This window comes from Monodon monoceros, unplaced genomic scaffold (genome assembly GCF_005190385.1).
Source record: "Monodon monoceros isolate NGI ecotype Baffin Bay Population unplaced genomic scaffold, NGI_Narwhal_1 Super_Scaffold_13, whole genome shotgun sequence".
Lineage (NCBI taxonomy): Eukaryota > Metazoa > Chordata > Mammalia > Artiodactyla > Monodontidae > Monodon > Monodon monoceros.
The window spans coordinates 10,014,359-10,038,545 of record NW_021703769.1 but is presented as its reverse complement, the minus strand read 5'-3'; the positions used below and the strand labels follow the sequence as shown (position 1 = coordinate 10,038,545).

The window sequence follows — 24,187 nt, the reverse complement described above, 5'->3', positions numbered from 1 at the left end:
CTGGGCGAATGCTGAATTGGACACTGTCAATTTAAGATTTGGATTTTTCGCATGAATTTTGAGTTTTTTAAGTACTGCATTACAGTATGATTTGTCTTGATGACGGCGTTTTCCTGCCATCTCGATAAGTTTTGCTCCCTGGGTGCAGGCCTCACTCTCCTTAACCCTACCTAGTCCTGGCCCTATTATAAAACCACTAAAAAGGATCATAATCATGACATATGTGAAAAGAAAGAAGCTGGACAGTGTTATTCCAACAGTGGTTCTTAACCAGAAATGCCTCTCTGAATAACCAGTAAAGATTTTAAGAAGTATATATATATATGCTTGGGCCCCTGACACTTAAAGAATAGAGTAGGGCCCAGGCATATATACATATTTTTAAACTTTACAGTTTTGATGCTCAACTCTAGTTCAAAAGAATTACAAAAATATGATGCCTTCTTGTTGAAAAGAAAAAAAGGAACAGAGAGAGAGAGAAACAAAGTACACATCTCCACAGACACAAAGGCAGAGAAATAGCTTGGCATTTTATACACCCAGGTGTTAACACTGGCTATCACTGAGTGATATGAATACAGGTGATTTCAGTGTTTTTTATTTGTACTTATCCATGTTGTTTATTTTTTCTGCAGGAAAAAAAAATGTATCCTAAGAAAGTATTAGGAATTTTTTAAATCAGTAAAAAACAAAGTAAGCTCTGTGTCCCAGAGAAAAACACAACAGACAAAAAATTCTTCCTCGAGAAAACATAACCTTCTCTGTTTCCTATGGATGCAGAAAGCAAGAGGGACACTATCTGGGACACAGCAAGCACTGACAACCGAATGCATCCTGTGTGTATATATCTTGTGCAGGAAAGTAAACCACAAACTCACACATTCACCAACATACTCATTAAAAAGAAAAGGAAAAAAATACTCAGTAAATTCCAACTCTAACAAATACTAAAACAATATCAGAGACAAAACGTTAAGTGAAAAATCACAGTTCACAGACCAAAATACGTGAAATAATGTGAACTGTGTTTTTTTGAAAAATAAGAATTTACATGTACAAAACAGCCTAGAAGAGCGCTCTTGGTCTTGGGCTTCTCTGATACAGGACACCACGAGGCCCCCACTTCCCACACTCATCCATTTTTTTTCAGATACATATATTAATAAAAGTTAAAGATATTTCCACTTGCTGAGGGGAGTAAAATAAAATAGATGACTACATATTCCAGGTAATAAAGAATATTCGTCTCAAAATACTTTGAAGATGTTGAGAAAAAATTTAAGTACCTTCCACACATGCATATTTAAATTGTATAAATATTGTATTGTGCATTATGAAACAACAAAAAAATTCTAAAATGATACGATAAAAATGAAAACAGCATATTTCACAGAATTAGCTAATACCTCAAAATAACATATACTCAGGGTAAGGGGCACTGAGAATTATAAATTTTAAATTATAATTATGTAAATTATTTAAAATTATAGATTCAAACTGTCATATCTGTCATAAGGGGCATGAAGCGCTGACACGTGCTGCAACCTTGGGGATGCCATGCCAAGTGAAATAAGCCAGGTGTAAAAGGTATTGATTGATTCCCTTCAACTGAAATGTCCAGAACAGGCAAACCACAGACACAAATAGTAGACGGATGGTTGCCAGGGGCTGGGGTAGGGGTGGGAGTCTTAAGAGATCGGGGGTCCCTCTTTGGGTTGGTGAAAACATTCTGAAATGAGATAGCAGTGACGATTGCACAATGTTGAGAATATACTAAAAAACGCTGACCTGTACACTTAATGGGTAAATGTTATGGTTTGTGAATTCTCTCAGTTGTTTTTTTTTTTTGTGGTACGCGGGCCTCTCACTGCTGTGGCCTCTACCATTGCGGAGCACAGGCTCCGGACGCGCAGGCTCAGCGGCCATGGCTCACGGGCCCAGCCGCTCCACGGCATGTGGGATCCTCCCAGACCGGGGCACGAACCCGTGTCCCCTGCATCGGCAGGCGGACCCCAACCACTGCGCCACCAGGGAAGCCCTCTCTCTCAGTTTTTTAAAGATGCCAATAAGTAAATGAATAAGGCAGAGGAAAAAGCATCACATCTCCTTAGCCTGTCATGGGTTTATCTCATAATGTGTTGGCCATTTCCTTGTGGTTTACTTGGGCTTGTATTGATCGTCTGGAGTTTCCCTGCAGGAACCCTGTAAAGCCACCTGCCCTCTTTCCTCTTTACGAGATTACTTTAGTTAAATAACATCCCTAAAACCAGTCACCTGGACACTCATAAAAGACAATCTGAATTTCAATGTTCTGAAAATAAACAATCGTAGAATTCCAACTCCTTTCACAGGACGCCTCAAGGACTGTGCCTGATAAAAGTTCATCTGATATATGGAGTGGGGGTCCCAGGGTCAATCTTAAAGCTATTAGTAAAGTTTAAATTTTGCTGTAATTTTGAAGATGAAAATGAAATGTGAATAGACATTCTAATCTTTTCCTCCTGCACCTCAATGGGTCTCCTGGCAAACTCTGTTTTGGAGTCCACAAATTTAGACACTGACATTCTGAAAAATAAGGACAAACCTCAGATGTGCAGTAGCTATTCTCAAACTCTGTTTTACTTTGGAATCACCTGGTTCACTTGTTAAAACTGTAGGTCCACGCACCACTCCTAGAGATTCTGACTCTGTCCCTAGCGATCTGAGCCAGGAGTTCCAGATACTCTACCTTAGGAGACACTGTTATAACATCCTATTATTAAACTCTAAAAGTCAGATGAATGGCTGCAGTGGGCTCGGGAGAATCATCTGGGGTGGTGGTCTGACACTGGATTGTGGGGATGGTTCCACAACTTTGTAAATTTACCTAAAAAAATCATTGAATACTACAGTTAACGTGGCTGAATTTTATGGTATGTATGTTATACCTCAATAAAGCTGTTTAAAAACCACAGGAGACCTTCGTACTTGTCATCACAAAAGTAGTCATGTGTTTACCGCAGGGCTTTTCGATATCCCGAGAGAAGGATGCACGTGGCCTCAGGGGGTGGAGTGTGCACACCAGCCTCAGTCTTTCCCCATCACACTCAGCTGCCTTAAACCCAAGGCCGGGATGGGCAAATCAATTTACGAGCTTCCGCTGAGGAAGGGTGATGAGTTAAGAGTCCATGGTAAGGACTTCCCTAGTGGCACAGTGGTTAAGAATCTGCCTGCCAATACAGGGGACACAGGTTCGATCCCTGGTCAGGGAAGATCCCACATGCCGCAGAGCAACTAAGCCAATGCGCCACAACTACTGAGCCTGCATTCTAGGCCCCACGAGCCACAACTACCGAGCCCACATGCCACAACTACCGAAGCCCGCAAGCCTAGAGCCAGTGCTCTGCAGCAAGAAAAGGCACCACAATGAGAAACCCACGCACCACAACGAAGAGTAGCCCCGGCTTGCCACAACTAGAGAAAGCCCGTGTGCAGCAACAAAGACCCAATGCAGCCAAAATTTAAATAAATAAATAAAAACAAAAAAAAAAAAAAAAAGAAGGGAGTTCACAGTAAGAACTTTTAAGACTTTACACAGTGTTATCTGTGCTAAACCAAAAATGGGCTACAAAAGCTGAACTACACAAATATCCTGAGAAAGGACGGCTTCTGTCAATACCACAAGCTCTTAAAAATACCACCAGCAGTGGGCTTCCCTGGTGGCTCAGTGGTTGAGAGTCCGCCTGCCGATGCAGGGGACATGGGTTCGTGCCCCGGTCTGGGAAGATCTCACATGCCGCGGAGCGGCTGGGCCTGTGAGCCATGGCCGCTGAGCCTGCGCGTCCAGAGCCTGTGCTCCGCAACGGGAGAGGCCACAACAGTGAGAGGCCCGCGTACCGGAAAAAAAAAAAAAAAAAAAAAACCACCAGCATGGGCAGGGGTGTGCCTCCTGCCAGGGTGCACCCCAAGGTGTACGAAGCTGTGTAACGTGACTGTCGGCAGCCGACACCGCTGAGACAGGGCTGAGAGGCAGGCGGGATTCGGCGAGGTGCTGAGAAGCATAACGATCCACACACTGGCCCCTCAAGAGGGGCCCGGGAGGCATTGGGACCGATGGTTCAGAGGGAAGAATATTCCAAGACACAGAAACGAGGCTGCTCACCTTGCCCTGAATGCTGCAGGCAGTGGCGTAACGGGGTGAGCGGGAGGAGAGAGTGAACAGCGGGAGAGGCGGCAGCAGGGGATGCAGGCCTCGCTGGACCACGTGGAAGCCTCAAACCCTGCGACGGGGCTGCCAGTACGAGGGCGATCCTGTGCTCCCAGGAGGGAAACAGGGAAAGCCTGCAGGGGGGTCATGCAGACAGGCAGGCAAGGGAGAGTGTAGTTCCTGCCTAGTGAGCAAGAGGGGATGAAGACGAAAGGCCAAACAGGTGATCTGGCGGGAGCAGGGCCACGAAGGAAGGCAGGCGGTCACGGGGCAGGAAGCAGGGGCACTTCCCAAATCCCTGGACGGAGCTAACAGGAGCGGTGCTTACTAAAACAAGAACAGCTTAGAGAAGCAAGTGTACGGAATGCAGGAAAAATGTCGGGATGGTGGGTGCACCGTCCTCATGACCCACAAGCGGTGATGCCAAGTATGCAGGTGTATTCCAGGGTAAAGCTCCTGGTCGGGCCGACACAGACATGGGAGCCATCAGCTTCAATAAGGTGACAGAAGCTGGATAAGAGCGGAACCCCCTAGAGAGTGACACACAGAGCCCAGCACAGACACCACGTCACCTCACAGAGGAAGACGGGTCAGAGAGAGAGAAAGGAACCAAGGGCTGACTGTGGCTTTTCCTCTCAGTCCAACCAAGTCCTAGTGATTTTTTAATAGTCTTAAAGTCCACCTCTGAAGAAGGACAATGGACCATTTGGGGACTAGCCACGATGCCCACACAGGGAGCCTAGAAGAATGAATGACAAGGGCTTCGTGGCTGGTAGCAGGTGATGACGTGACACGGATCAAACAAATTGTTCTCCACTTAAAATCCACCCCCACTTCCACACTATCCCCTGCCCTGCCATTTTCAGGAGATACCCCAGAAATCCAGGTGTGCAGGCTAGCGAACATTCCAGAAAATTAAATGTTGACTATAATTGTATCACAAAGCATTTAGAGAGTCCACCTCTAACTCTTACACAAAAATACATTTTTAATTGGCCTTCTGACTATGGAATCATTATCTATTTGGACAAATTTAAGCAAAACATGGCCTTTTTATTCTATTGCCCCCAAACAAGTGTCATGACACGTAGCTGGTCTAATGCAGTCCATCTTAGCCCTGGGTGTGTCTCAGAATTACCAAGGGATTTGTTTGTCATCTTTCTTTTAAAACACAGGAGCCCAGACTCTCCTGTCCTCTTAATGAGTCAGAATCTCTAGGATACCAGACCCAAGTTAATGTCTTTTGTTTTGTTTTTACTCTGTTTTTAAAACATCACCAGTAATTCTGATGAGCAGCCAAGGTGGGGGACCCGCTGGTCTAATCTCTTAGGACTCTTAGGACACCTACGAGTAATACCTTCCTCTAAAAAAGAAATGACTGGTTTTGAAAAACCTTGTTAGTGGGGGGAAAATCAGGAACAGATAAGTTGACCATCATCTCTGATAATTTCTTCCATGAGACTGCTGAGTTGGAAAGAGATGAGGAACTAAAGCTGATCGGTTATACCGTGATTATGTCACAAGCAGCCCATTAATTATGCTGTTTTGGCTCATAACGGGGGAAAAGGAAAAAGTAAGCACGTTTGTAAACCTGAAGGAAAACCAACCATTAGGTTCTCAAAGTTCTTTCTGTCACCAGTTACTAGCAAATAATTTTTTCTTATGTTTTCCCCAGTGTCCATTAGTATTTCAGTAGATTAACCCTGGGGATGAGGAAGATGGGGCAAAAACCTCAAATGCAGGTCTATTCAAAACGTGAAGGATTAGTGGTTGCCAGGGGTTTGGAAGGAAAGGTGGGGCTGGGGGAAGTGAGGAGTGACTGACTGTCCATGGGTACAGGGCTTCCTTTGGGGTGATGAAGATGAAATTGACTGTGGTGATGGTCACACAACTCTGAGTATACAAAAAAACACCGAACTGTACACTTTTAATGAGTGAATCATATGGTATTATGAATTCTTCTCAATATAGGTGTTAATAAATGTAAAAATTGTTTGGGTATCAAAACAGAAGACTTTACCTGGGTGTAAATACTAAAAATGTGGCTTTGTACTTCATCCATTGAGTCGAGGCCATAGGCCACGGTGCCTAGATGGAGCCGTTTGAAAACCATCTCATTCTGGGTGAGAGTTCCTGAAACACAAGACAAATCAGTAACTGCCTACATCCTGGAGCTCTTATTATTATTAACAGTAATGATAGCTATTTGGCTTTTTTTTTTTTTTTTTTTTGAGAGTTTACTGTATGTCACAGACTGGTTTCAGCACTGCTCCTGCTGGATGAGACACCTGTGATATTTTGTCAGCCTGGAATCCCAGAATTTCTTCTGAAAATAGAACCCCAGGTTTCCAGGGGGAATTATCACCCTCATTCCCTGGGATGGTCCAGTGGGAGCGTCAATCAGGGTGCCTGACCCATTCCATTGGCCAAGAGGGCAGCACGTGACATACATGAGGCCAATCAGATTCTATCTTGAAGGAATCTAAACCTTGAGCAGACGGACATATCAACAGAGGATGAGTCAAGTCAGGAGACCATCCCAGGGGTCCTGATGCGGACACAGCCAGAACTTTCCTGGTTCTTCTTCTTCCTGAAACCTAGTTTTGCTCTGATTTCCCGAATCTTTGCAATAGATTCCCTTTTATCCCATGCTCACTGAATGGTAGAGAGGAAGCTAAAACCCAGGTCTCCCCACTCGGCACTTGCTCTCAACCACTACGACAACCTCGTAACTTGACAGATGTTAAACTGTGGAGCAGTATTTTGAGGTGTGGTTTCAAGGTCAGGACTTGAAGCCAGACGGTCTGAGTTCAAAGCCTGCTTCTGCCACTATGTGCTCCTGACAAGTCACTTAACCACCAAGTCACTTAATATCCCCGAACTCACAACACCGGGGGAGGATTAAGTAAGTGACTATAAATACCCAGAATGGTGCTTTTGTACATAATCAGCAGGAAGTAAGGCTGTGCTGCTATCACCATCATCATCACCGAACAGTCTGTCACCATCAAAAGATGAAGAAAATCAAAGGGCAGCAGCGCGCGCCTCCAACACCTCCAGAAAGAGACTCCAAGCACCTTCTTCGACCTCGAATCCTGCGAGGGCCGCAGGAAACTCACCGGTCTTATCTGTGAGTAGGTAGGAAATCCTCCCCAGCTGCTCGGGAATCGTGCTGGAGCGAACCACGGTCCCAGGGATTTTCGAATCCCTGCGAATCACCCAGCTGTACACGATCTTGCCCATGTCCAGGTTCACACGCAGACTGTCAGAAAACCAGAGCACACAGGTTAACGGGATAAACGTAAGACTGCCTGTATCTCAACAAGGACTCTAAATGCACATCGTTCGTGCCATAACATCTGGAATCACCCCCTGTAGAAGCACACTGCTGGGGCTTAATCCACAGATTCAACACCACTATCAAATTTCCATGAAGCGATTCTGTTACGGACCAAAATAAAATATAAAAATTGAAGATACTTTTAAAATATCGAAAAGGTAGTTGTTTTAGCCTTATTTAAAAAAAGAAAAAACAGTAGTTCTCTGAGCTAATGTATTTTTGATAGCTTATTCATTTTTTACATTGTGGTAAAATATACATAAAATTTACCATTTAAAGCATCTTAAGTGTACAGTTCAATGATATCAAGTACATTCACATTGTTATGGGCCCATAATCACCATCCATCTCCAGGACTTTTTCATCTTCCTACACTGAAATTTTATACCCATTAAACAGCAGTTCCCCACTTCCCCTTCTCCAGCCCCCAGCAAGCACCATTCTACTCTCTGTCTCTACGAATTTGACTGCTCTGGGGGTCTCGTACTGTGGAGTCACACATGATCTGTTCTTTTGTGTCTGGCTTATTTCACTTAGCATAATGTTTTCAGGGTTCATCCATGTTGCAGCATGTGTCAGAATTCCCTTCCTTTTTTTTCCCTTCCTTTTTAAGGCTGAATAATATTCCTTTTTATGTCCTATACTCATTTTTTTTTATTTATTTACTTATTTATTTTTGGCTGTGTTGGGTCTTCGTTGCTGCACACAGGCTTTCTCTAGTCGTGGTGAACAGGGGCTATTCTTAGTTGTGGCGCGCTCGCTTCTCATTGTGGTGGCTTCTCTTGTTGCAGAGCACGGGCTCTAGGCACGCGGGCTCTACAGCGCAGGCTCAGTAGTTGCAGCGCACAGGCTTAGTTGCTCCATGGCATGTGGAATCTTCCCGGACTAGGGCTCGAACCTGTGTCCCCTGCATTGGCAGGCGGATTCTTAACCACTGTGCCACCAGGGAAGTCCCTGAGTTATACTCATTTTTAAATATTTCATTGCAAACAATAAAAAGAAATCTTCAAATTCATTCATAATCCTATAAACTGATTAAGTTGCTAACTATCTCGCTGGCTAGCCCTGGCCCATATGCAGATTCAATGCACCGATTTTCAGTCATGTTGTAGACAGAACTTTAAAGACTACAATTATACACAACATTACAGCACAAACACTCTTTTGTTAGCAGTAAATTAGACGTATTTATTCTTTGAAACCATCATCCAGAGCCTGGGGTTCAATCTCCTTCTTCTAGTCACGTTGTTGTACCAAAACCACAAACTCTGCCTTCGGAAAAAGACGAAGTCTAGCTGGGATGATATAAATACACAAAAGAGCAAGACAAAATACAGGGCAATAGATCAAGTGTAAGAGAGAGATTATAAGCACTAGACGTCTGAGGGAAAAAGATATGGCTTGTTTTATAATTATTTACTGATCATTTATTATGGGGAAAAAGTAGAAACAAGCATCCAACAATACGGGTCTAAATAAATTATCAGGCATAGAATACATACTACAGCAGTTCTAATAAATGACGGTGTGCAAGTATATTTGATGTGAAAAGTTATCTGCAACACATCCTTTTGTTAGAAAAAAAAGTGGAGGGTGGGAGTGGATTTTTATGTAGAGCAAATTCTCCTTTTTCTAAAATAGAAAGCCGTCTAGAAAACATATATCCCAAAACATTAACAGCAATTATCACTTAGTTGTGAGATTAGAGATGATTTTTATTTTATTCTTTGGCTACTGTGAATTTTTTTTTCTACTATGACCATCTATTACTTTATTTTATGTATATATATGTGTGTATATATATATATATATATATATTTTTTTTTAACCATTTATTCAGCCTTCAAATGAGGTAGGTGAACAATTGTCTGGCATGTGCCACCAAGCTTCCACTGCTAATCAAGCACCATGAGTCCTGACTCAGGCTCAGAATCCTTCCCAACACAGCACTCCCACCAGTCACCACCAACCTCCTGGGGCTGGTAAATAAGATGAAATCTAAATGGCATGTCCAGTGTACACTGAGACTGGGCAAGGCCAGATCTTTTGAGCAGAGAGTAATTCCAGAAAGGATGGTTCAGGGAGGAACGTGCCCATCCAGTGCTCCGGCCAGAGCGCCGCCTACACTCCTGACCCTGCCTGTCCTTGGTCATCACTCTACAAAAGGGCCCGGCTCCTTCTCAAAACCGCAAAACCATGACCTTTGAATGAAGAGAGAGAAGCAAATGTCGCAGCGCTTAAACACAAGCCTGTTCTCTGCTTACCTGATGGGAATGATGTTGGAAAACAAAAGGAGGAAGCGGATGATTTGTAGGTACCAACGTCCGGCGAAGTGCTGGAGGGCGACCATGACCAGAGACACCACCACCAAAGCTCCAAAGAGGATCTTTGTTAGACAGTTCACTTCCAGGTCAAACAGGCCAATCTGTGGGACAGCGCACAGAGCGAAGCTTGTGATTAGCTGGTGCAACCCACAGCCCGCCCAGAGAACTGGTCCTTCCCCCATGAACACCTCTACCTCGGGCAAGACCGTGGGCTCCACGGATCCCCACATCTTTGGGTGAGAACGCTGGGCTCCACAGGCTAACAGACATCCAAGGGACTTCAATGAATCCGATTTCGATTTTTTCTTAATGAATTTAGATTTAGCCTTGGAATCACATAAGTGGGTTACTGCTGCCTTCAGCGATGCTGTGCACTGCGTGGCCTCTACCGTCCTACACAGCAGCCTGTAGAATCACTCAGTCCTACAACTCTGTGCAGCGCACCACGCACTAATTCCCTGTGGCCGGGAAATTCGGGGCGCACACCACTGGTGGCCCCTGATTTTTAGGTGCTGCATTCATGAACGTGAGTATTTTAATGACTACATGCTTGTTTTAATGTATATTCTTTAAAAATGGAACCAGCACATGAAACCCATCACTTCGCAGAAACATGGCCCCGGATACAGCTAAAACATCAAATAGGGGACATTTCCAGTTGTAATAACGATGGTCGTCATGGGGGTTGTAATGGCAGGGTGAAATGACTGGCATCTGTTCACAGTACTGACAAAGAAGACCACTCTGCAATATTCTGACTCTAAGAACCTGGGGGAGGGGTGGAGCTGGGAGGGAGGGTGCTGGTGGGAAGGGAGCAGCAACAGGGCCATCAGGCAGACCGCAGAGCTGACTCCGCTTGCCCTGCCACAGCAGCTCAGCGTGGGTTTGAAGCCAGGTCTACACAGCTTGGCCAGAGCGTGGTCCTTCTCCAGGCCATTTCTCCTCTATAAGATGAGGCTGCAGAAGCACCTGTGCTCACAGGCTGGCGTAAGGATTAAATGAGGTGCAGTGAAGGATGCCGCACAAGACGTGGCAAACAGTAAGGACTCGTCAGTTCATTTTAAAAGCTTTTAAAACGTTATGTATTCATTTACAAGCAGTCCTTGTTTAACTGCCGTGAGCTTAGCAGACACTGAGGTTTTTTACAAATTGAAGGTGTGTGGCAACCCTGTGTTACCAGAGGATAAGTTAGTATTTTTTAGCAATAAAGTATTTTTAAATAAGGTACGTACATTGGTGTTTTTGACATAATGCTTTTACTGCACACTTAACAGACTACAGGATAGTGTAAACATAACTTTTAAACGTACTGGGAAACCGAAAAATTCGTGTAACTTGCTTTGTTGTGATACGCACTTTACATGGTGGTCTGGAATAGAACCATCACCTCTCCAAAGGCTGCCTGTACATACGAACACATATTCATGTACCGTGCGTGTGTATCTATATATACACACGTACCTATGCACATACACGGACGTGAAAAGATAGTCTGTATAAATGAAGTCACACTGTCAGGGGTTCCTGTTTTTAAATCTAGCTTCTCACCCCACCAACACCAACCATCAAACTACATCAGGTGAGAAAGTTCTGGCAAGGAAACACATCCTGTGACTCTGTACGCACCTTACTTCGAGGATTTGAGGTATTCATGACACTCCGGAGTTCTCTGCCCGTGTAAAGAACAACACCCACAATAGTACCTAAGGTGAGAAAAACGACCCAAAGAAATGTGAGTACAGACAGGCAGGCTTACAGACAGAAGAGTCCTACCCGCTTGAGGAGGAGATTTTCTCAAAGCGGTATCCACACACTGTGAGATGCTGCCAAGTTTACATCGGGGCCGACCGAGACCTACGTCCGCACTGAGGGTAGCAAAGCCCCTAGCCACATGTGGCCATTCACATTTAAATACAATTAAAACGAAATAAAATACAGTCCCCCATTTTCACTAGCCACATTTCAGGTTCAACAGCCATATAAGGCCAGTGGCGGCCATACAGGGCAGTGAAGACACAGGACATTCCCCCTACTGCTAAAAGTTCCACTGGTCAGCGCTGGCTTGTGGGGTCCGGCAAGCCTCCGATAGCAGGAAAGGTGGTAGAGACTTCCAGAGGTGCCTAGACCTTCATAAACAATTATGGAAACCTATGAACGCACCCCTCTTATCGGAGCACGTTCTTCCCAGGGAGTCTGATTCCTTTCGGATTCGGTGTGTAACTAGAACATTTGGGGGATGTCTGTCCAGATGACAATTCTTTCCTGAGAACTTCCCCACCCCCTCTTTTCCATCCCCCCAGCATAATTAAAAATAAAAGATATCAATTCTTGTAAATAATTTATAGAAGAAACACAAATGACCAATTAACATTAGAAAAGATGCTTCATCTAGTGAAACACCAAAGAAATGCCAAATAAATCACTTTTACTCCCATCCTACTAATAAAAATTCAAAAGACTGAGAACATTCCGTGTTAGCCAAGAGGTGGGGGAATGGACTCTGTCATGTACGCTGTTGGCTGAGGTGTCCATTGGAATAGCAAGGAAAATTGGCAATATCTATCAAAAATTTACATTTGTCTCCCCTTTCCAGCGTGTGCCAGGAAAACACTCCGCACAGCAGGGAAGACGGACAGTCAAGAAGGAAAGCAGGACACCGGTAACCACGGAGAGAGGTGGGTACCACGGAGAGAGGTGGGTACCACGATGAAACGAGCAGAGAACAGACAGGAGGGGACCAGGGAGGTTGCCGGCGTGTGCTGGGCGGCCAGGGACGCTGTCTCTGAGTTGAGGACATCTGAGCTGAGACTTGAAACATGAGAAGGGGCAGCCCTGCCAAGCACTCAGGAAAGACCCCAGGAATACAAACAATCTGGTCTCTCTGCTGGATAAAGAAAAGCCCTAACCTTCTCTCTGCTGGCCCCTCACTCTTGGAACACCAAAGAGGTTTAAACAGAGCTGGTAAAAGAGCCCAACCCCAGATGAAGCGCTGGGGCTGTGTCTCCTGGCGGGAGTCACTGAGGTCCCCCACGACTTGATGCACACAGCGTTCTGCACAGTGCAATTCCCTTCCAGAGAGGCACTCAGCAGATGGCGGGCCGGGGAGGGCGCCTGCCCACTCCTGGGCAGCTGGCAGCTCCCGCGAGCGCAGGCCCATCCCCCCAGCAGATGGTCGGACGGTGGGAGCTGAGCCTGGGCCGAGTAGGGACAGCCGCACGGCCGTGGCACTCATCCCGGGGCAGACGTGCGTTGGTCTCAATTCCCAACATCCAGGGTTTGAGACGGTCCTAATATCAGGGGCCCCCAAGGGCAGCGTCCCCCACTTGGCACCGGGCAATCTCCACGCCTTCAAAGGCTACTGGAAATGCCCTTCCCTGCAACACCCCCTGTGCCCAAAAGCAAAACTGTCTCCAGGAGATGCGAACCCTGGCCTCAGCCACCCCGAGGGAGCACACCAGCAGCACAGAGCTGCACTGCTTTGGTCTGCTCAGTGCTCTAAAGGTTTTGAATTAGGTGCCAACTTTTCAATGCAGAAACTTTCATATAAAGCATAGGGATTTCCGGCTTCTTCTGGAAAATCAGAAGACCTGGTGCCACTGGCTGCTCGGTCCTCACTGTGCCACCAGCAGACGTTGAGCCCGGCCACTCCCTTTAGCCGGGCCCCTGCTCTCCGCTCATCACGGTCCCCACGTAGCCCCTGAAGACCTCCCAACCCGTGCCCCTCCACCCCCCAGACCTCCGACCCCTCTTTCTAGGCCGTGCCCGCTGCGGTCGCCCCTCACCCTCACCACTCTTATCCTCACTCTTACCCTCTGCCCCCTGCCCACCATGGCAGTCGTCTCCACTGCTGGCTGGGGTCTCCCACCGGCCAGGCTGCTGGGGTCAGGTATTTCCCCAAGTCCTTCGGAACCCTCCAGAAGAGGGTGGTGCTGGGGTCAGATCTACACTGTGACTCCTCTGACCCCATCCACAACAAGACGAACCATGAACCCCAGAGAAAGAGTGTTCGACACATTTACAGCAACTACACGCCGTTCTGACGTTCGAGCCTGCAACCCCGGGACAAGCCCCAAGGAACAGGGTACAGGCCAGCTGGGCATTATCAGACGCACGCGGCGTGACCTGCATGCTGGTCACACACAGCAGGGTCACAGATCCATCTGCTACAGATTACGGGTGGGGCCAGGGGGACAAGAAACTGGTCCCCCTCCACAGAGAGTCTGAGAAGAACTGGGATCCATAATATCCAGGCTCCTTCTCTGCCAGCACCTCCCTGGCCTCCCCCATCCCCTTCCCTATCTTCGCCCCAGTGACTCCTCAGCAGCACAGTGTGGGGTTACCACGGCAACTGCATCCTCTACAGCCTGATGCCAGCCAACGCAGCTGGACCCTTAGCATTGCCTGGCAAGCTTTTCAATTCTTTAAATTTCCAACTGATAACAGCTGAGTGACCAAGACACAGGAGTTAGATTCTAAAGGGAACAGAGAAGGGAAATCTCATATAATTAAGATTACTCTTGATGCCTGCTCCTGGAGTCGAGCCCCAGGAGGAAATGGCTTGCATTTAATGCCGAGTTTACATCAGAAGCAGCGTGCGGTCAGACATCTACTTGGTGAGAAGGAGGGGAAACTGAGGCCAGCTAAGGAAATGGTAACTGCCCAGCTCCTCAGACTCACTCGAAAACATACGTTCACTGAAGGGCGTGGCAAGCAGTGCCACTGGATCAGGAATCACCACTCTCTCTCCCTTCCCACATCACCAAACACAAAGAGAAGAATTCAGACAAGTGGAAAAATGCATATTTTAACTTCACAGTACATTTCTGATGAACTGTTTGAAATCTTTTTTCCATCTTCAAGATCCCAATTTGCCTTCCATTCTCCTCCTCCCAGGAGATGATCTCTCCAAGGCTGTGTGACCTTAGGCAAGTCGCTTAACCTCTCTGAGACTCAATTCTTCATTCCATTAATTGTCCTCATTTAATGTTGTGAGACCAAAACAAGAGAACAGAAGCAAAACACTTGGAAAATAAAAAGTGTCTGATAAATAAGACTTATTACTGTTAATCTCTGAAATTGAGGCTGAGAAGCTTCTTCACTCATACCCTCCACCTTCCAAATTCCCCACGTTTTCACTAAATCACTTTCCTTCTCACTGGTTTCAGAGGAAATCCAGAGAACTCACTCCCACTTCCTCCCATCTCCTCTGCAATTTATATTAAGTTTAGAGTAAGTTATAAACCCATGAAGGTGGAGACAAGGGTCTTCTGGTATACCACAGCACTAGGACCTAGCAATGGAGCTTGGCATTATTATAAGTAAGTGCTCAATAAAGGTTTGCTGCATGGAAAGAAGGAAAGCAGGAAGGAAGGAAAGAAGAAAATTACCAGAATGAACACTAGACATGTAAACATGTATTTCTTATCGAATATTATCAAAACCAGTGCCTAACCAAACAAACCGTCAGTCAGCCCTACCCCACCCACCCAGAAGTAACCACTACCCTGACTGCAAGAAATGAAGTGTGCACTGTTCACATTACTGCCTGGGAAGGAGACGGGTATGTCACAGGCATCCTTGAATTTCAGTCCTGTCTCTGCCAGGTGCAACATGACACAGGGCTTAAACCCACTCTGGGGCTTCCCTGGTGGTGCAGTGGTTAAGAATCCGCCTGCCAATGCAGGGGACACAGGTTCAAGCCCTGGTCTGGGAAGATCCCACACGCCACACAGCAACTAAGCCCGTGCACCACAACTACTGAGCCTGCGCTCTAAAGCCCACGAGCCACAACTACTGAGCCCGAGTGCCACAACTACTGAAGCCCGCGCACCTAGAGCCCTTGCTCCGCAACAAGAGAAGCCACCGCAATGAGCCCACACACTGCAACAAAAGAGTAGCCCCCGCTCGCCGCAACTAGAGAAAGCCCGCGCGCAGCAACGAAGACCCAATGCTTAATTAATTAATTTAAAAAAAAAAAACCCAGTCTGTTCTGATTTCCCTTAACACCTCTCTCTGCTCCACCTGAAGAGATGGGCGTTTGACACAGGATGTCCCCCTCCCAACGTGCATGCTTTATCATGTGACATCTCTGTTTCCCATCACACTGTCTCTTTACACAGGGCCACAAACACAACCTGGCACAAGTGTCCGGAGCTGGGGTTTGAGCTGAGATAAGATCCCTTCGCTAGCTAGTTGTCCTAACTTTACTCCTTAAACCAAGATGAATCCCAGATGGAGCAAACATTTTAATATAAAACCATATAAACACTCCAAGCAAACATTGATGTACTATTAAAATGGTAGAGCAGGGAAGATTTTTCTCAGCATGTCACAAAAACCAGAAACCATAAGGAAAAAACATCAATAGGTCTGCCTATATAAAAATTTTAAACTTTTGTGCCAAAATACGAATGAGATCACCCGGGAAATAGTAATTGCAATGAAGGTAACAAACAGAAGGACAATATCCTTATTGTCCTTATAAAGAGTTCTTAGAAACCATTTTTTCAAACAAACCCCGCAACAGGAAAACGGGCACAGGGCATAAACTGGCAGTCCGTACATATATTTTGAGGAATGCAAACAAACCGTAAGTATGAAGAAAGTTGTTAAACTTTACAAATTATTTTTAAAAGGGAAATCAATATGTTAGATATTTATTCAGTGTCTATAGGTGGGCAAAAATTTTAAAGTCAAACAGAACATGGTGCTCGTTAAGGTACATTTATAAGATTATCAGAAGAGGGAAGTTTGCCCTGCGAATCAAAATGTACAATGTATACACCCTTTCACTTAGTAATCCCATTTCTATGAAAATGGTGATGACATCAACATTGAGAAATTCTATCCGGAAAAACCAACCAAACAAAGCATATCACAGACAAAAACAAAAGACAAACAATAAACTGTGAGAAAATGTTTGTGACTGATGAGAGATGACAATTCGAGACCCTTTCTTCTATAAAGCATTCTTACAAGTCAATAAAAAAAAGCACCTAGAAGGAAAGTAGATAGACCAAAATATTAAGAAAGGTCTTACATGCGAAAAGATGTTCAACTGTACTCACAAATAAAAATTAAAACAATAACAAAATATCATTTATCACCTAACAGACTAGAGACAAATGAAAATAGTAACTTTTAACTCCTGCATACTAAATACACCACAAAATTTTTTAAAAGCCACATGACATATTTATGGAATCTAAAAAATAAAACTACCTAGTGAATATAACAAAAAAGAGACAGACTCACAGGTATAGAGAACCAGTGGTTACCAGTGGGGAGAAGGGAGAGGGAAGGGGGAGGGGCAAGACAGGGGTAGAGGATTAAGAGGTACAAACTACCATGTATAAAATAAATAAGCAACAAGGATATACTGTACAACACGGAATATAGCCAATATTTTATAATTACTGTAAATGAAATATAACCTTTAAAAACTGTGACTCACTACACTGTAAACTACCTGAAACTTATATAATACTGTACATCAACTTACCTCAATTGAAAAAAGAAGAAATTTTGAAAAAGAAAAAAAAAACAGATAATAAATTGGATGGGGGAAAAAGGATATGAGGTTTAGGCATCAGAAATGAGAAACTCTTACAAATGATTAAGAAAAAGATAAGAACCATAACAAAAAAATGACTAAAGGACACACAAGTAACTGACAAAGGAAGAAACAAAACAGATATATGCAAAGATGGCCAACCTTCCCGATAACCTAGGAAATGCAAATTGAAACAAATTCTTTTTCAGTCAAATTATTAAAGATTAAAAAGAATAACTAATTACTTGTTAGCAAATGACTTCAAAGTGGAGAAAAGCTGGTGAGGAAGAGTAACAAGTTCAGAGAGACTTGGGTGGACAAGTGGCCAGGAAGAGGCAGAGGTGAACGGGCTGCTGCCGGCCCTGGGTGGCCATGGCCATGGCCTTGGTGTGGCCGGGCAGCGGGGCAGTGCAGAATACTAAGGACCAATTTCTTACATCTTTAGTCACCAGGGGAATTGAGAGACGATCTAGATTGTGCTCCAAATACAGGCTGCAAGTGGAAAAACAACATGGCAAGAAACGAAAAGGGAGAGTTCATCTCTGTCCACTGGCTTTAAGTGAGTCTGTGGATGGCAGCCTGTGTGGAGTCTGTGCTGGTCATTCCCCCTCCTTGTCATACAGCATCCTGACTGAGCATCTGTTGTACTAAAGAACCACAAAACAGCATCAAGCAGAGGAAAATGGGTTGGTAGGAGAGAGAGGGGGAAAAAAATGGATTCATCCCATGGTAAAGACAGAAAGCTGCCAGTAGTGGAATTACGTTATTAATAGCAATATATTATTATATAGCATATATAATATGATAATAACAGCTGCACACTGAGTTCTGCTTCTGGGGCAAAGTGCCTGGGTTCAAGCCTCAACTTTGCCTTTCATGTGCTGTGTGACCTTGGGCAAGTTACTTAACCTCACTGAGCCTCGGTTTCCTCATCTGCAGAATGGGGACAATACTAGCACCTGCCCGCGTGGTACTGTTGGGAGGATTAAGTGAACCACGTAAACAGACAGGGAAGGGCCCGGCCCAGTGCCTGACAGACTGGCGGCCCCACTGCTATCACCCCAGCTGCTGCAGGCTGTGCTCAGCCCCTGGAGCCCCTTCTGCTCAGCTTCATACCAGTGTTCAAATCTTTTCCTCCTGCACCTCAACAGGTCATCTTGCAAACTCTGTTTTGGAGTCCAGAGGTCCAGAGAATTTCTGTGTCATCTTGGAGTTTTAAACACTGAGGCTCCATCAGGCCCGTGGCCCTGGCGTGCACACCAGGGCAGGACCGGCTGGGCAGCCCTCACGGGCACAACTTCCAGCCCGAACACCCAGGCTGACCCAATTTCTGGTACAGATTAGGACGTCAATCTCAAGTGGCAATTAAGGGCTATTCCCAGAGCGGACACTGTGGCCGAGTCCACAGGCCAGGGCGGCTTCTCCTCCACACGTCTCCGAACGTCCGAGGGGCAATTACATGGCCGTTTAATTCCCCGGCGGTGCAGGAGCAAGTGGAAAACACCATCTGACTGACAGCTCATTTTCCCAACTCACATATGATTATTCTCATTACACGAAAGGATTTTCTTTCCTTTTCAAATTGTTAACACATTCCTCCACAGGAGCGCCGTACCTGATGCGGTGACTGTGCCCGCCCAGAGCGCGTTCTCTACGCTCAGGCTCTCGCTGATCGGGGCATCGCTGTCCTCCTGCAAAAGAACAAGCGGACACACGCTGACCCACCAAGGTCTGGGCCGGACCCACTGGCTGTCTCCAGCCTGCTCTTCACAAGAAGGGAGGAGAGGATGACCCCCGTTTGGAAGCCAACAGCCCAGCTGGGAGAGGCAGGCCAAACTCATAAACTCCTATCCTTGGCGTTCCCGCCGCAGTGAAAAACAGTGGTTCACAATTTAAGAAATGCAGGCTTCTAGCACCAAAGAAACATTTTACAAGGTAAGAGCTAAAATGTAGAGGCAAATTGAACAGAAACAGCCCTTTGCTGGTCAGTCTTCGGGCTTCCGGAACAAGAGCAGGAACAATTCAATTTGGGTTCTATAAACCTATTACCCCCACAGGTCTAAAATAATTCAATTTCTATTCTGAAAGGCTGGGACGTGGCTTAAAAATTATAACCCTGGCAGATAGGACTTGGAGGAATTAAAGAGGACAGGGGCTCACATGAAAGAGACAGAAAGAGTAACTGCTTTCAGACACCAGAGTTAACGTTCATTACAATAACACGGGCTCCAAGCTGTCAGGTGACTCGAGCTGTTCAGAGGCTGGAAGAAAACCCCAGTGGTGTTGATTTTACTGAGAAGCAATATGTCAGCTTTCAAGGTGGGGCCTTCTGAAGGGAACGTCACCCCACCTGGCACAAAGCAACTCCCTGACAAACACCTGTCAGCACTGTGCAGCAGGTCCTCACCCCAGACGTGCGCCCCGCCAGGCCGGATTCCGCGTCACACGAGGCTTACTTACTCTAGTGAAAGTCCCCACAAAGTTGTGAATGTCGATGTTTGGCTCCTCTGCATACACGTACGATCGAATCTGAAGAAGGTCCTGTTCAACGGGGGTGACATTTTGGAGGTAAAACGAAGTCACTGTATGATTATAAAGGGATTTCAGGAAGCATCCACTCTTTTTCCAAAGCAGGTGTATTTTCCAAACAGCTCTCAAAACCACAGGGCGGGTGGAAAAAAAGAGGGAAACCTTCTGGCAAGTAAGTTTAGGAGTCACTACCTGTAATATCCCAAGACACACTGAGACCCTAAAGGGAAGGTTCTGTGTTTCTCTGTGTTTACCCAGCATTTCCAAAACTAAGTGACAGTGCAGATCCCCCTCTGCGACACTCTGGTTTACAAGAGTTGTTCATACCAATCAAAACACTCATTAGGGAGGGTAGGAGGGAGACGCAAGAGGGAGGGGATGTGGGGATGTATGTATAGCTGATTCACTTTGTTATGCGGCAGAAACTAACACACTGTTGTAAAACAATTATACTCCCATAAAGGTGTTAAAAAAAATTTTTTTTAATAAAAAAATAAAAGGAAAGAAATTCTGACACTTGCTCCGGCATGGATGAATTGTGAAGATACCATGCTAAGTGAAATACGCCAGTCACAAAAAGACAAATACCATAGGATTCCACTTATCTGAGGCAGCTACAGTAGTCATACTCATAGAGAAAGAAGTAGAAGGGTGGTTGCCAGGGACTGGGGGAAGAGGGGGAACCAGAAGCCGTATTTAGCGGGTCCAGAGCTGCAGGTTTCCATGACGGGAGTCTGGAGATGGATGGTGGTGATGGCTACATAGCAGTGTGAATGTCCTTAACACCACTGAAGTGTCCGCTCAGAAATGGTAAGACGGTCAATTTTATGTATATTCTGCCACAATAAGAAAGATGGGGGCGGGGGGAACGAAATCAAGTGGTCAGGCAAATTCAGGCCACGTGGAGTAGAGGCTACTGGCCACGCCCTCAGCAGGCCCTGAGCTCCCTGCAAACCATCCAGGAGGCCCGTATGCAGACGTGTGGGCAATGCGGCATCTATGTGCTGATACATAAAAAAGGCCCACAGACAGAAAGTGAAGGGAAAAACGTTTCAGAATCATAATTACAGCACAATCCCATTTATGAGAAACCACACTCCACCAGCAAGTGTGCAATTGTATATCTGTAAGAAACTGCACTAAAAAGGACCTGGAAAAATCACTACTGAATTCACAAGAGCCCCTGGGAGAGAGAGGTAAGATCTGGGGAGGAGGCTGTGAGCAACACTTTTCACTTGTTCCTCCAATTTGAGTTTCTTTTTAAATAGAATATACTCGCATATTCCTCAGGTAAATCTTTCCATACAATTCTTTTCATCTATGAGTTTGTCAAAACGCTGTTAGCCAACTAGGCCCCTTCAGCCCACTAAGGCTGAAGGTACAGACAGTGGTACCTTCTCTCTCTCTGGATGCCAACCCAGGCCTGGAGAAGACGAATGTTTATGAAACTGGGTGAAGTTTCCAAAGTGCACATTAGAAAGGAACCCAGAGCCGTGGAACCGGCGGGCACCTTCACGATTCTAGACTCTTCTGGACTGTCTCCTGAACAGACTCCCTCAAATCATGGGAGTGACCCTCGCTGGTTAGCCCCATCTCAAGGATTCCCCAGGGCTCCTGGCCACAGCTGAAAACTCACTAGAATTCCTGGTCTAAACAAATAATAATAAGGATGGTGCTATTTCCCATCTTATTGGCCATGAAAAATCATCAGTACTGCGGGCACGTTTACTGTGACATTCACTCCACTGAGACACAGAACTGTCTCCTGCCCTCTCCCTTCCTCACAGGACACAGTAAGGACTGGCATTAATCAATGTGGCCACAAGCCCAGGAAAAGCTTCTGCGCTCTGCTTAATCCTTTCAGACCACCCACAGGGCATGTCAGTCTCTGGGCATTTAAATTACATTTTGTGATTTTGTAACCTACTCCCCAGGCCTCATCCAGCCCAGGTGGCTTGCGTTCAAACTTCTTCTTTGACTCCCTCCCTACCTCACTCTACAGTTTAAGGCATGAGTGACAGGGAGCTGGTGGGGTAGTGTGAGGCCCCGGAGAGCTCGGAGGGCCTGTTGGTTCCAACTACTGTGGCCGCCCCCCTCAGACAAGGCCTGCATGCTGTTCCATGCACCGTCCGACACACTGTTCCATGCACTGGGCGCACAGCAGCGAACACACCGACAGAAACCTGCTCTCGAAGACTCTGCCTTGAAGTGAGTGGAGTGGGAATGCAAGGAGAGGGTGGTCAGGAACCACCTCTCCAATAAGGGGACTTGTACACAAAAACCAAGAGTGAGTCTGATTGCTCCTGGTGGAGAAACTGCAAGGGCAAATGTCGGGGGGCAGAAGCATGCCTGATGGAGAGGCCTGTATGGCTGGAGCTGACGGGCAGAGAGCCAGAAGCTGAAGTGAGGCCCTTAGCAGAGAGACAAGGACCGCAGGATCGAGTCTCAGGAAGCTGAGATGCCTTTGGAGATTCTGAGCAGAGGAATAACGTGCTCTGCGTTGGGTTTTACTTTTATGCCAGGTATCTGGTCAAGGTTTCTTAGAGCTGGAGCTTCCCTCAAAAGAGTACCATCCCAACAGGCCAGGTCTGCGTTCACAAGGCCACGCGGCCTGGAGCCAGCAAGCACTCGGGGCTCTCGAGAACCCCACACCCCCCAGGAGCCCCACCTCACACCTGACGGCCCGTGTCTGGCCCCTGAGGGGCCCGAGTTTGAGAGCCCTGAGGTGACACAGTCGCCAGTGGGGCTTCTGCAGGGACAGTTACTCACAGCAGCGGTGGGCAGCCTCTGAGTGCAGGCCACGGGAAGCCGAAGTTTCCAGTCCGTCTCCCCGTCCAGCTGGTCCGTCCGCAGGAAGCAAGAGCCTGTGGAGGGAAGTGAGGCACCATCCGTTCACCTGCAATTCAAGAATCCTTCCCGTGGCAGCTCTGAGCAGCTCCGGCTCTAGTACTTGTAAAAACAGCCAATCAATGGCCAACGACCAAGAGGGAAAAAGAAATACCCGATTTCCCATCTCCTCCATAAGCTCTGGGGTCAGAAAGATCCGGGTTCAAATACCTCGCTCCACCACTCACAGTGGGAGCCTGGGCTAGTTTCTGGACCTTGCTAAGCCTCGGCGTGTCCTGTCTGTAAAATGGGGAGAAACACAGATCTCACAAGCCTGCTGTAAAGGATTCAGAGGGGTGATCATACCCCCAGCACGGCGGCTGGCACGGAGTAACCAGCATTCGAGTCCATTTGGGGCAGGGGTTACAAGTACCTTCTCAGGAACCAGACCTCCTGGGTTCAGGTTCAGCCTCCACGACTCCCTAGCTGTGCCCTGAGGGAGTTACTTCTCTCCTCTGAGCCTCAGTTTCCTCCAGTGCACAAATGAGGATATTACGGCGCCAACCTCATGCTGCGAGGCCTAAAGAGCTGATCCATGCAAACTGCTCAGGACAGGGAAAGGACCCCAAGGACCACGTTAACTGTCTGCCGTGACTATCGACCTGCAAATTTGGTGGATACATATTTCAATCTGACCTGTACAAGTCTGAGCAATCAGTCAGCTCTGTATTTCATCAGACAGAGAATGTACTGAACTCCCTGACACCGCACTTAAGACTTCTGAGGACTTTCAGGAGATCCCTTCTAATTTTTTTTTTTTTTGTCGGGGGAACAAAGGGAGAGCACATCTGGCACCCCCAATCCATAACACTCCATTTTCACTGACGAGGACACAAGAACCAATTCGAGGACAAAGCTGCAGTGTTTAGAAGAACACTGTTTTAGGGCCTTCCCTGGCAGTCCAGTGGTTAAGACTCCGCGCTCTCACTGCCAAGGGCCCGGGTTCGATCCCTGGTTGGAGAACTAAGATCCCACAAGCCGTGCAGCAAAATAAATAAAATAAATAAATAAATAAAAGAAGACTGTTTTAATGGAGTGCCTTCCACCCCCTCTCTGGAGGATTTAACATATTATCAGTATATCCCGTCATCTGCACTTTTATCCAGTTCATCATAAAAGAGGTTGCAGCAACCTCAAAGGGATACAAATACGGATTTTTCCAATGATTGAAGATCTCTGATTATGCCTGATGGGCAAGAGAAAAAAGCCTTGTTTCCTCAAAACAGCTTAAATAACAACAGATAAAAAGAAAGGAGATTTGAGTCAACCGACGGGGAGGGCAGGAGGCAGCGGGGGCGGCCACAGTGGGAAACGCAGCCGGGCCCCCCGAGCCTGCCCCGCGGGTGCAGACGGCCAAGTGTCCTACGTCA

At 46.4% G+C, this 24,187-nt stretch overlaps 1 protein-coding gene across 2 annotated transcripts in view; it reads right to left on the bottom strand.

The window, feature by feature from the left end:
- ATP9A (ATPase phospholipid transporting 9A (putative)) overlaps window positions 1–24,187 on the bottom strand; it is a 128,403-nt gene that overhangs the window by 53,823 nt on the left and 50,393 nt on the right. For both annotated transcript variants that reach the window (XM_029220132.1, XM_029220133.1), the window contains exons 7-13: window positions 22,701–22,795; window positions 19,863–19,943; window positions 19,018–19,093; window positions 11,477–11,553; window positions 9,791–9,951; window positions 7,306–7,448; window positions 6,207–6,319 (exon numbers count right to left, since the gene is read on the bottom strand). In XM_029220132.1, the coding sequence (XP_029075965.1) occupies window positions 6,207–6,319; window positions 7,306–7,448; window positions 9,791–9,951; window positions 11,477–11,553; window positions 19,018–19,093; window positions 19,863–19,943; window positions 22,701–22,795 (746 nt within the window). The remainder of the gene's footprint in view (window positions 1–6,206; window positions 6,320–7,305; window positions 7,449–9,790; window positions 9,952–11,476; window positions 11,554–19,017; window positions 19,094–19,862; window positions 19,944–22,700; window positions 22,796–24,187) is intronic.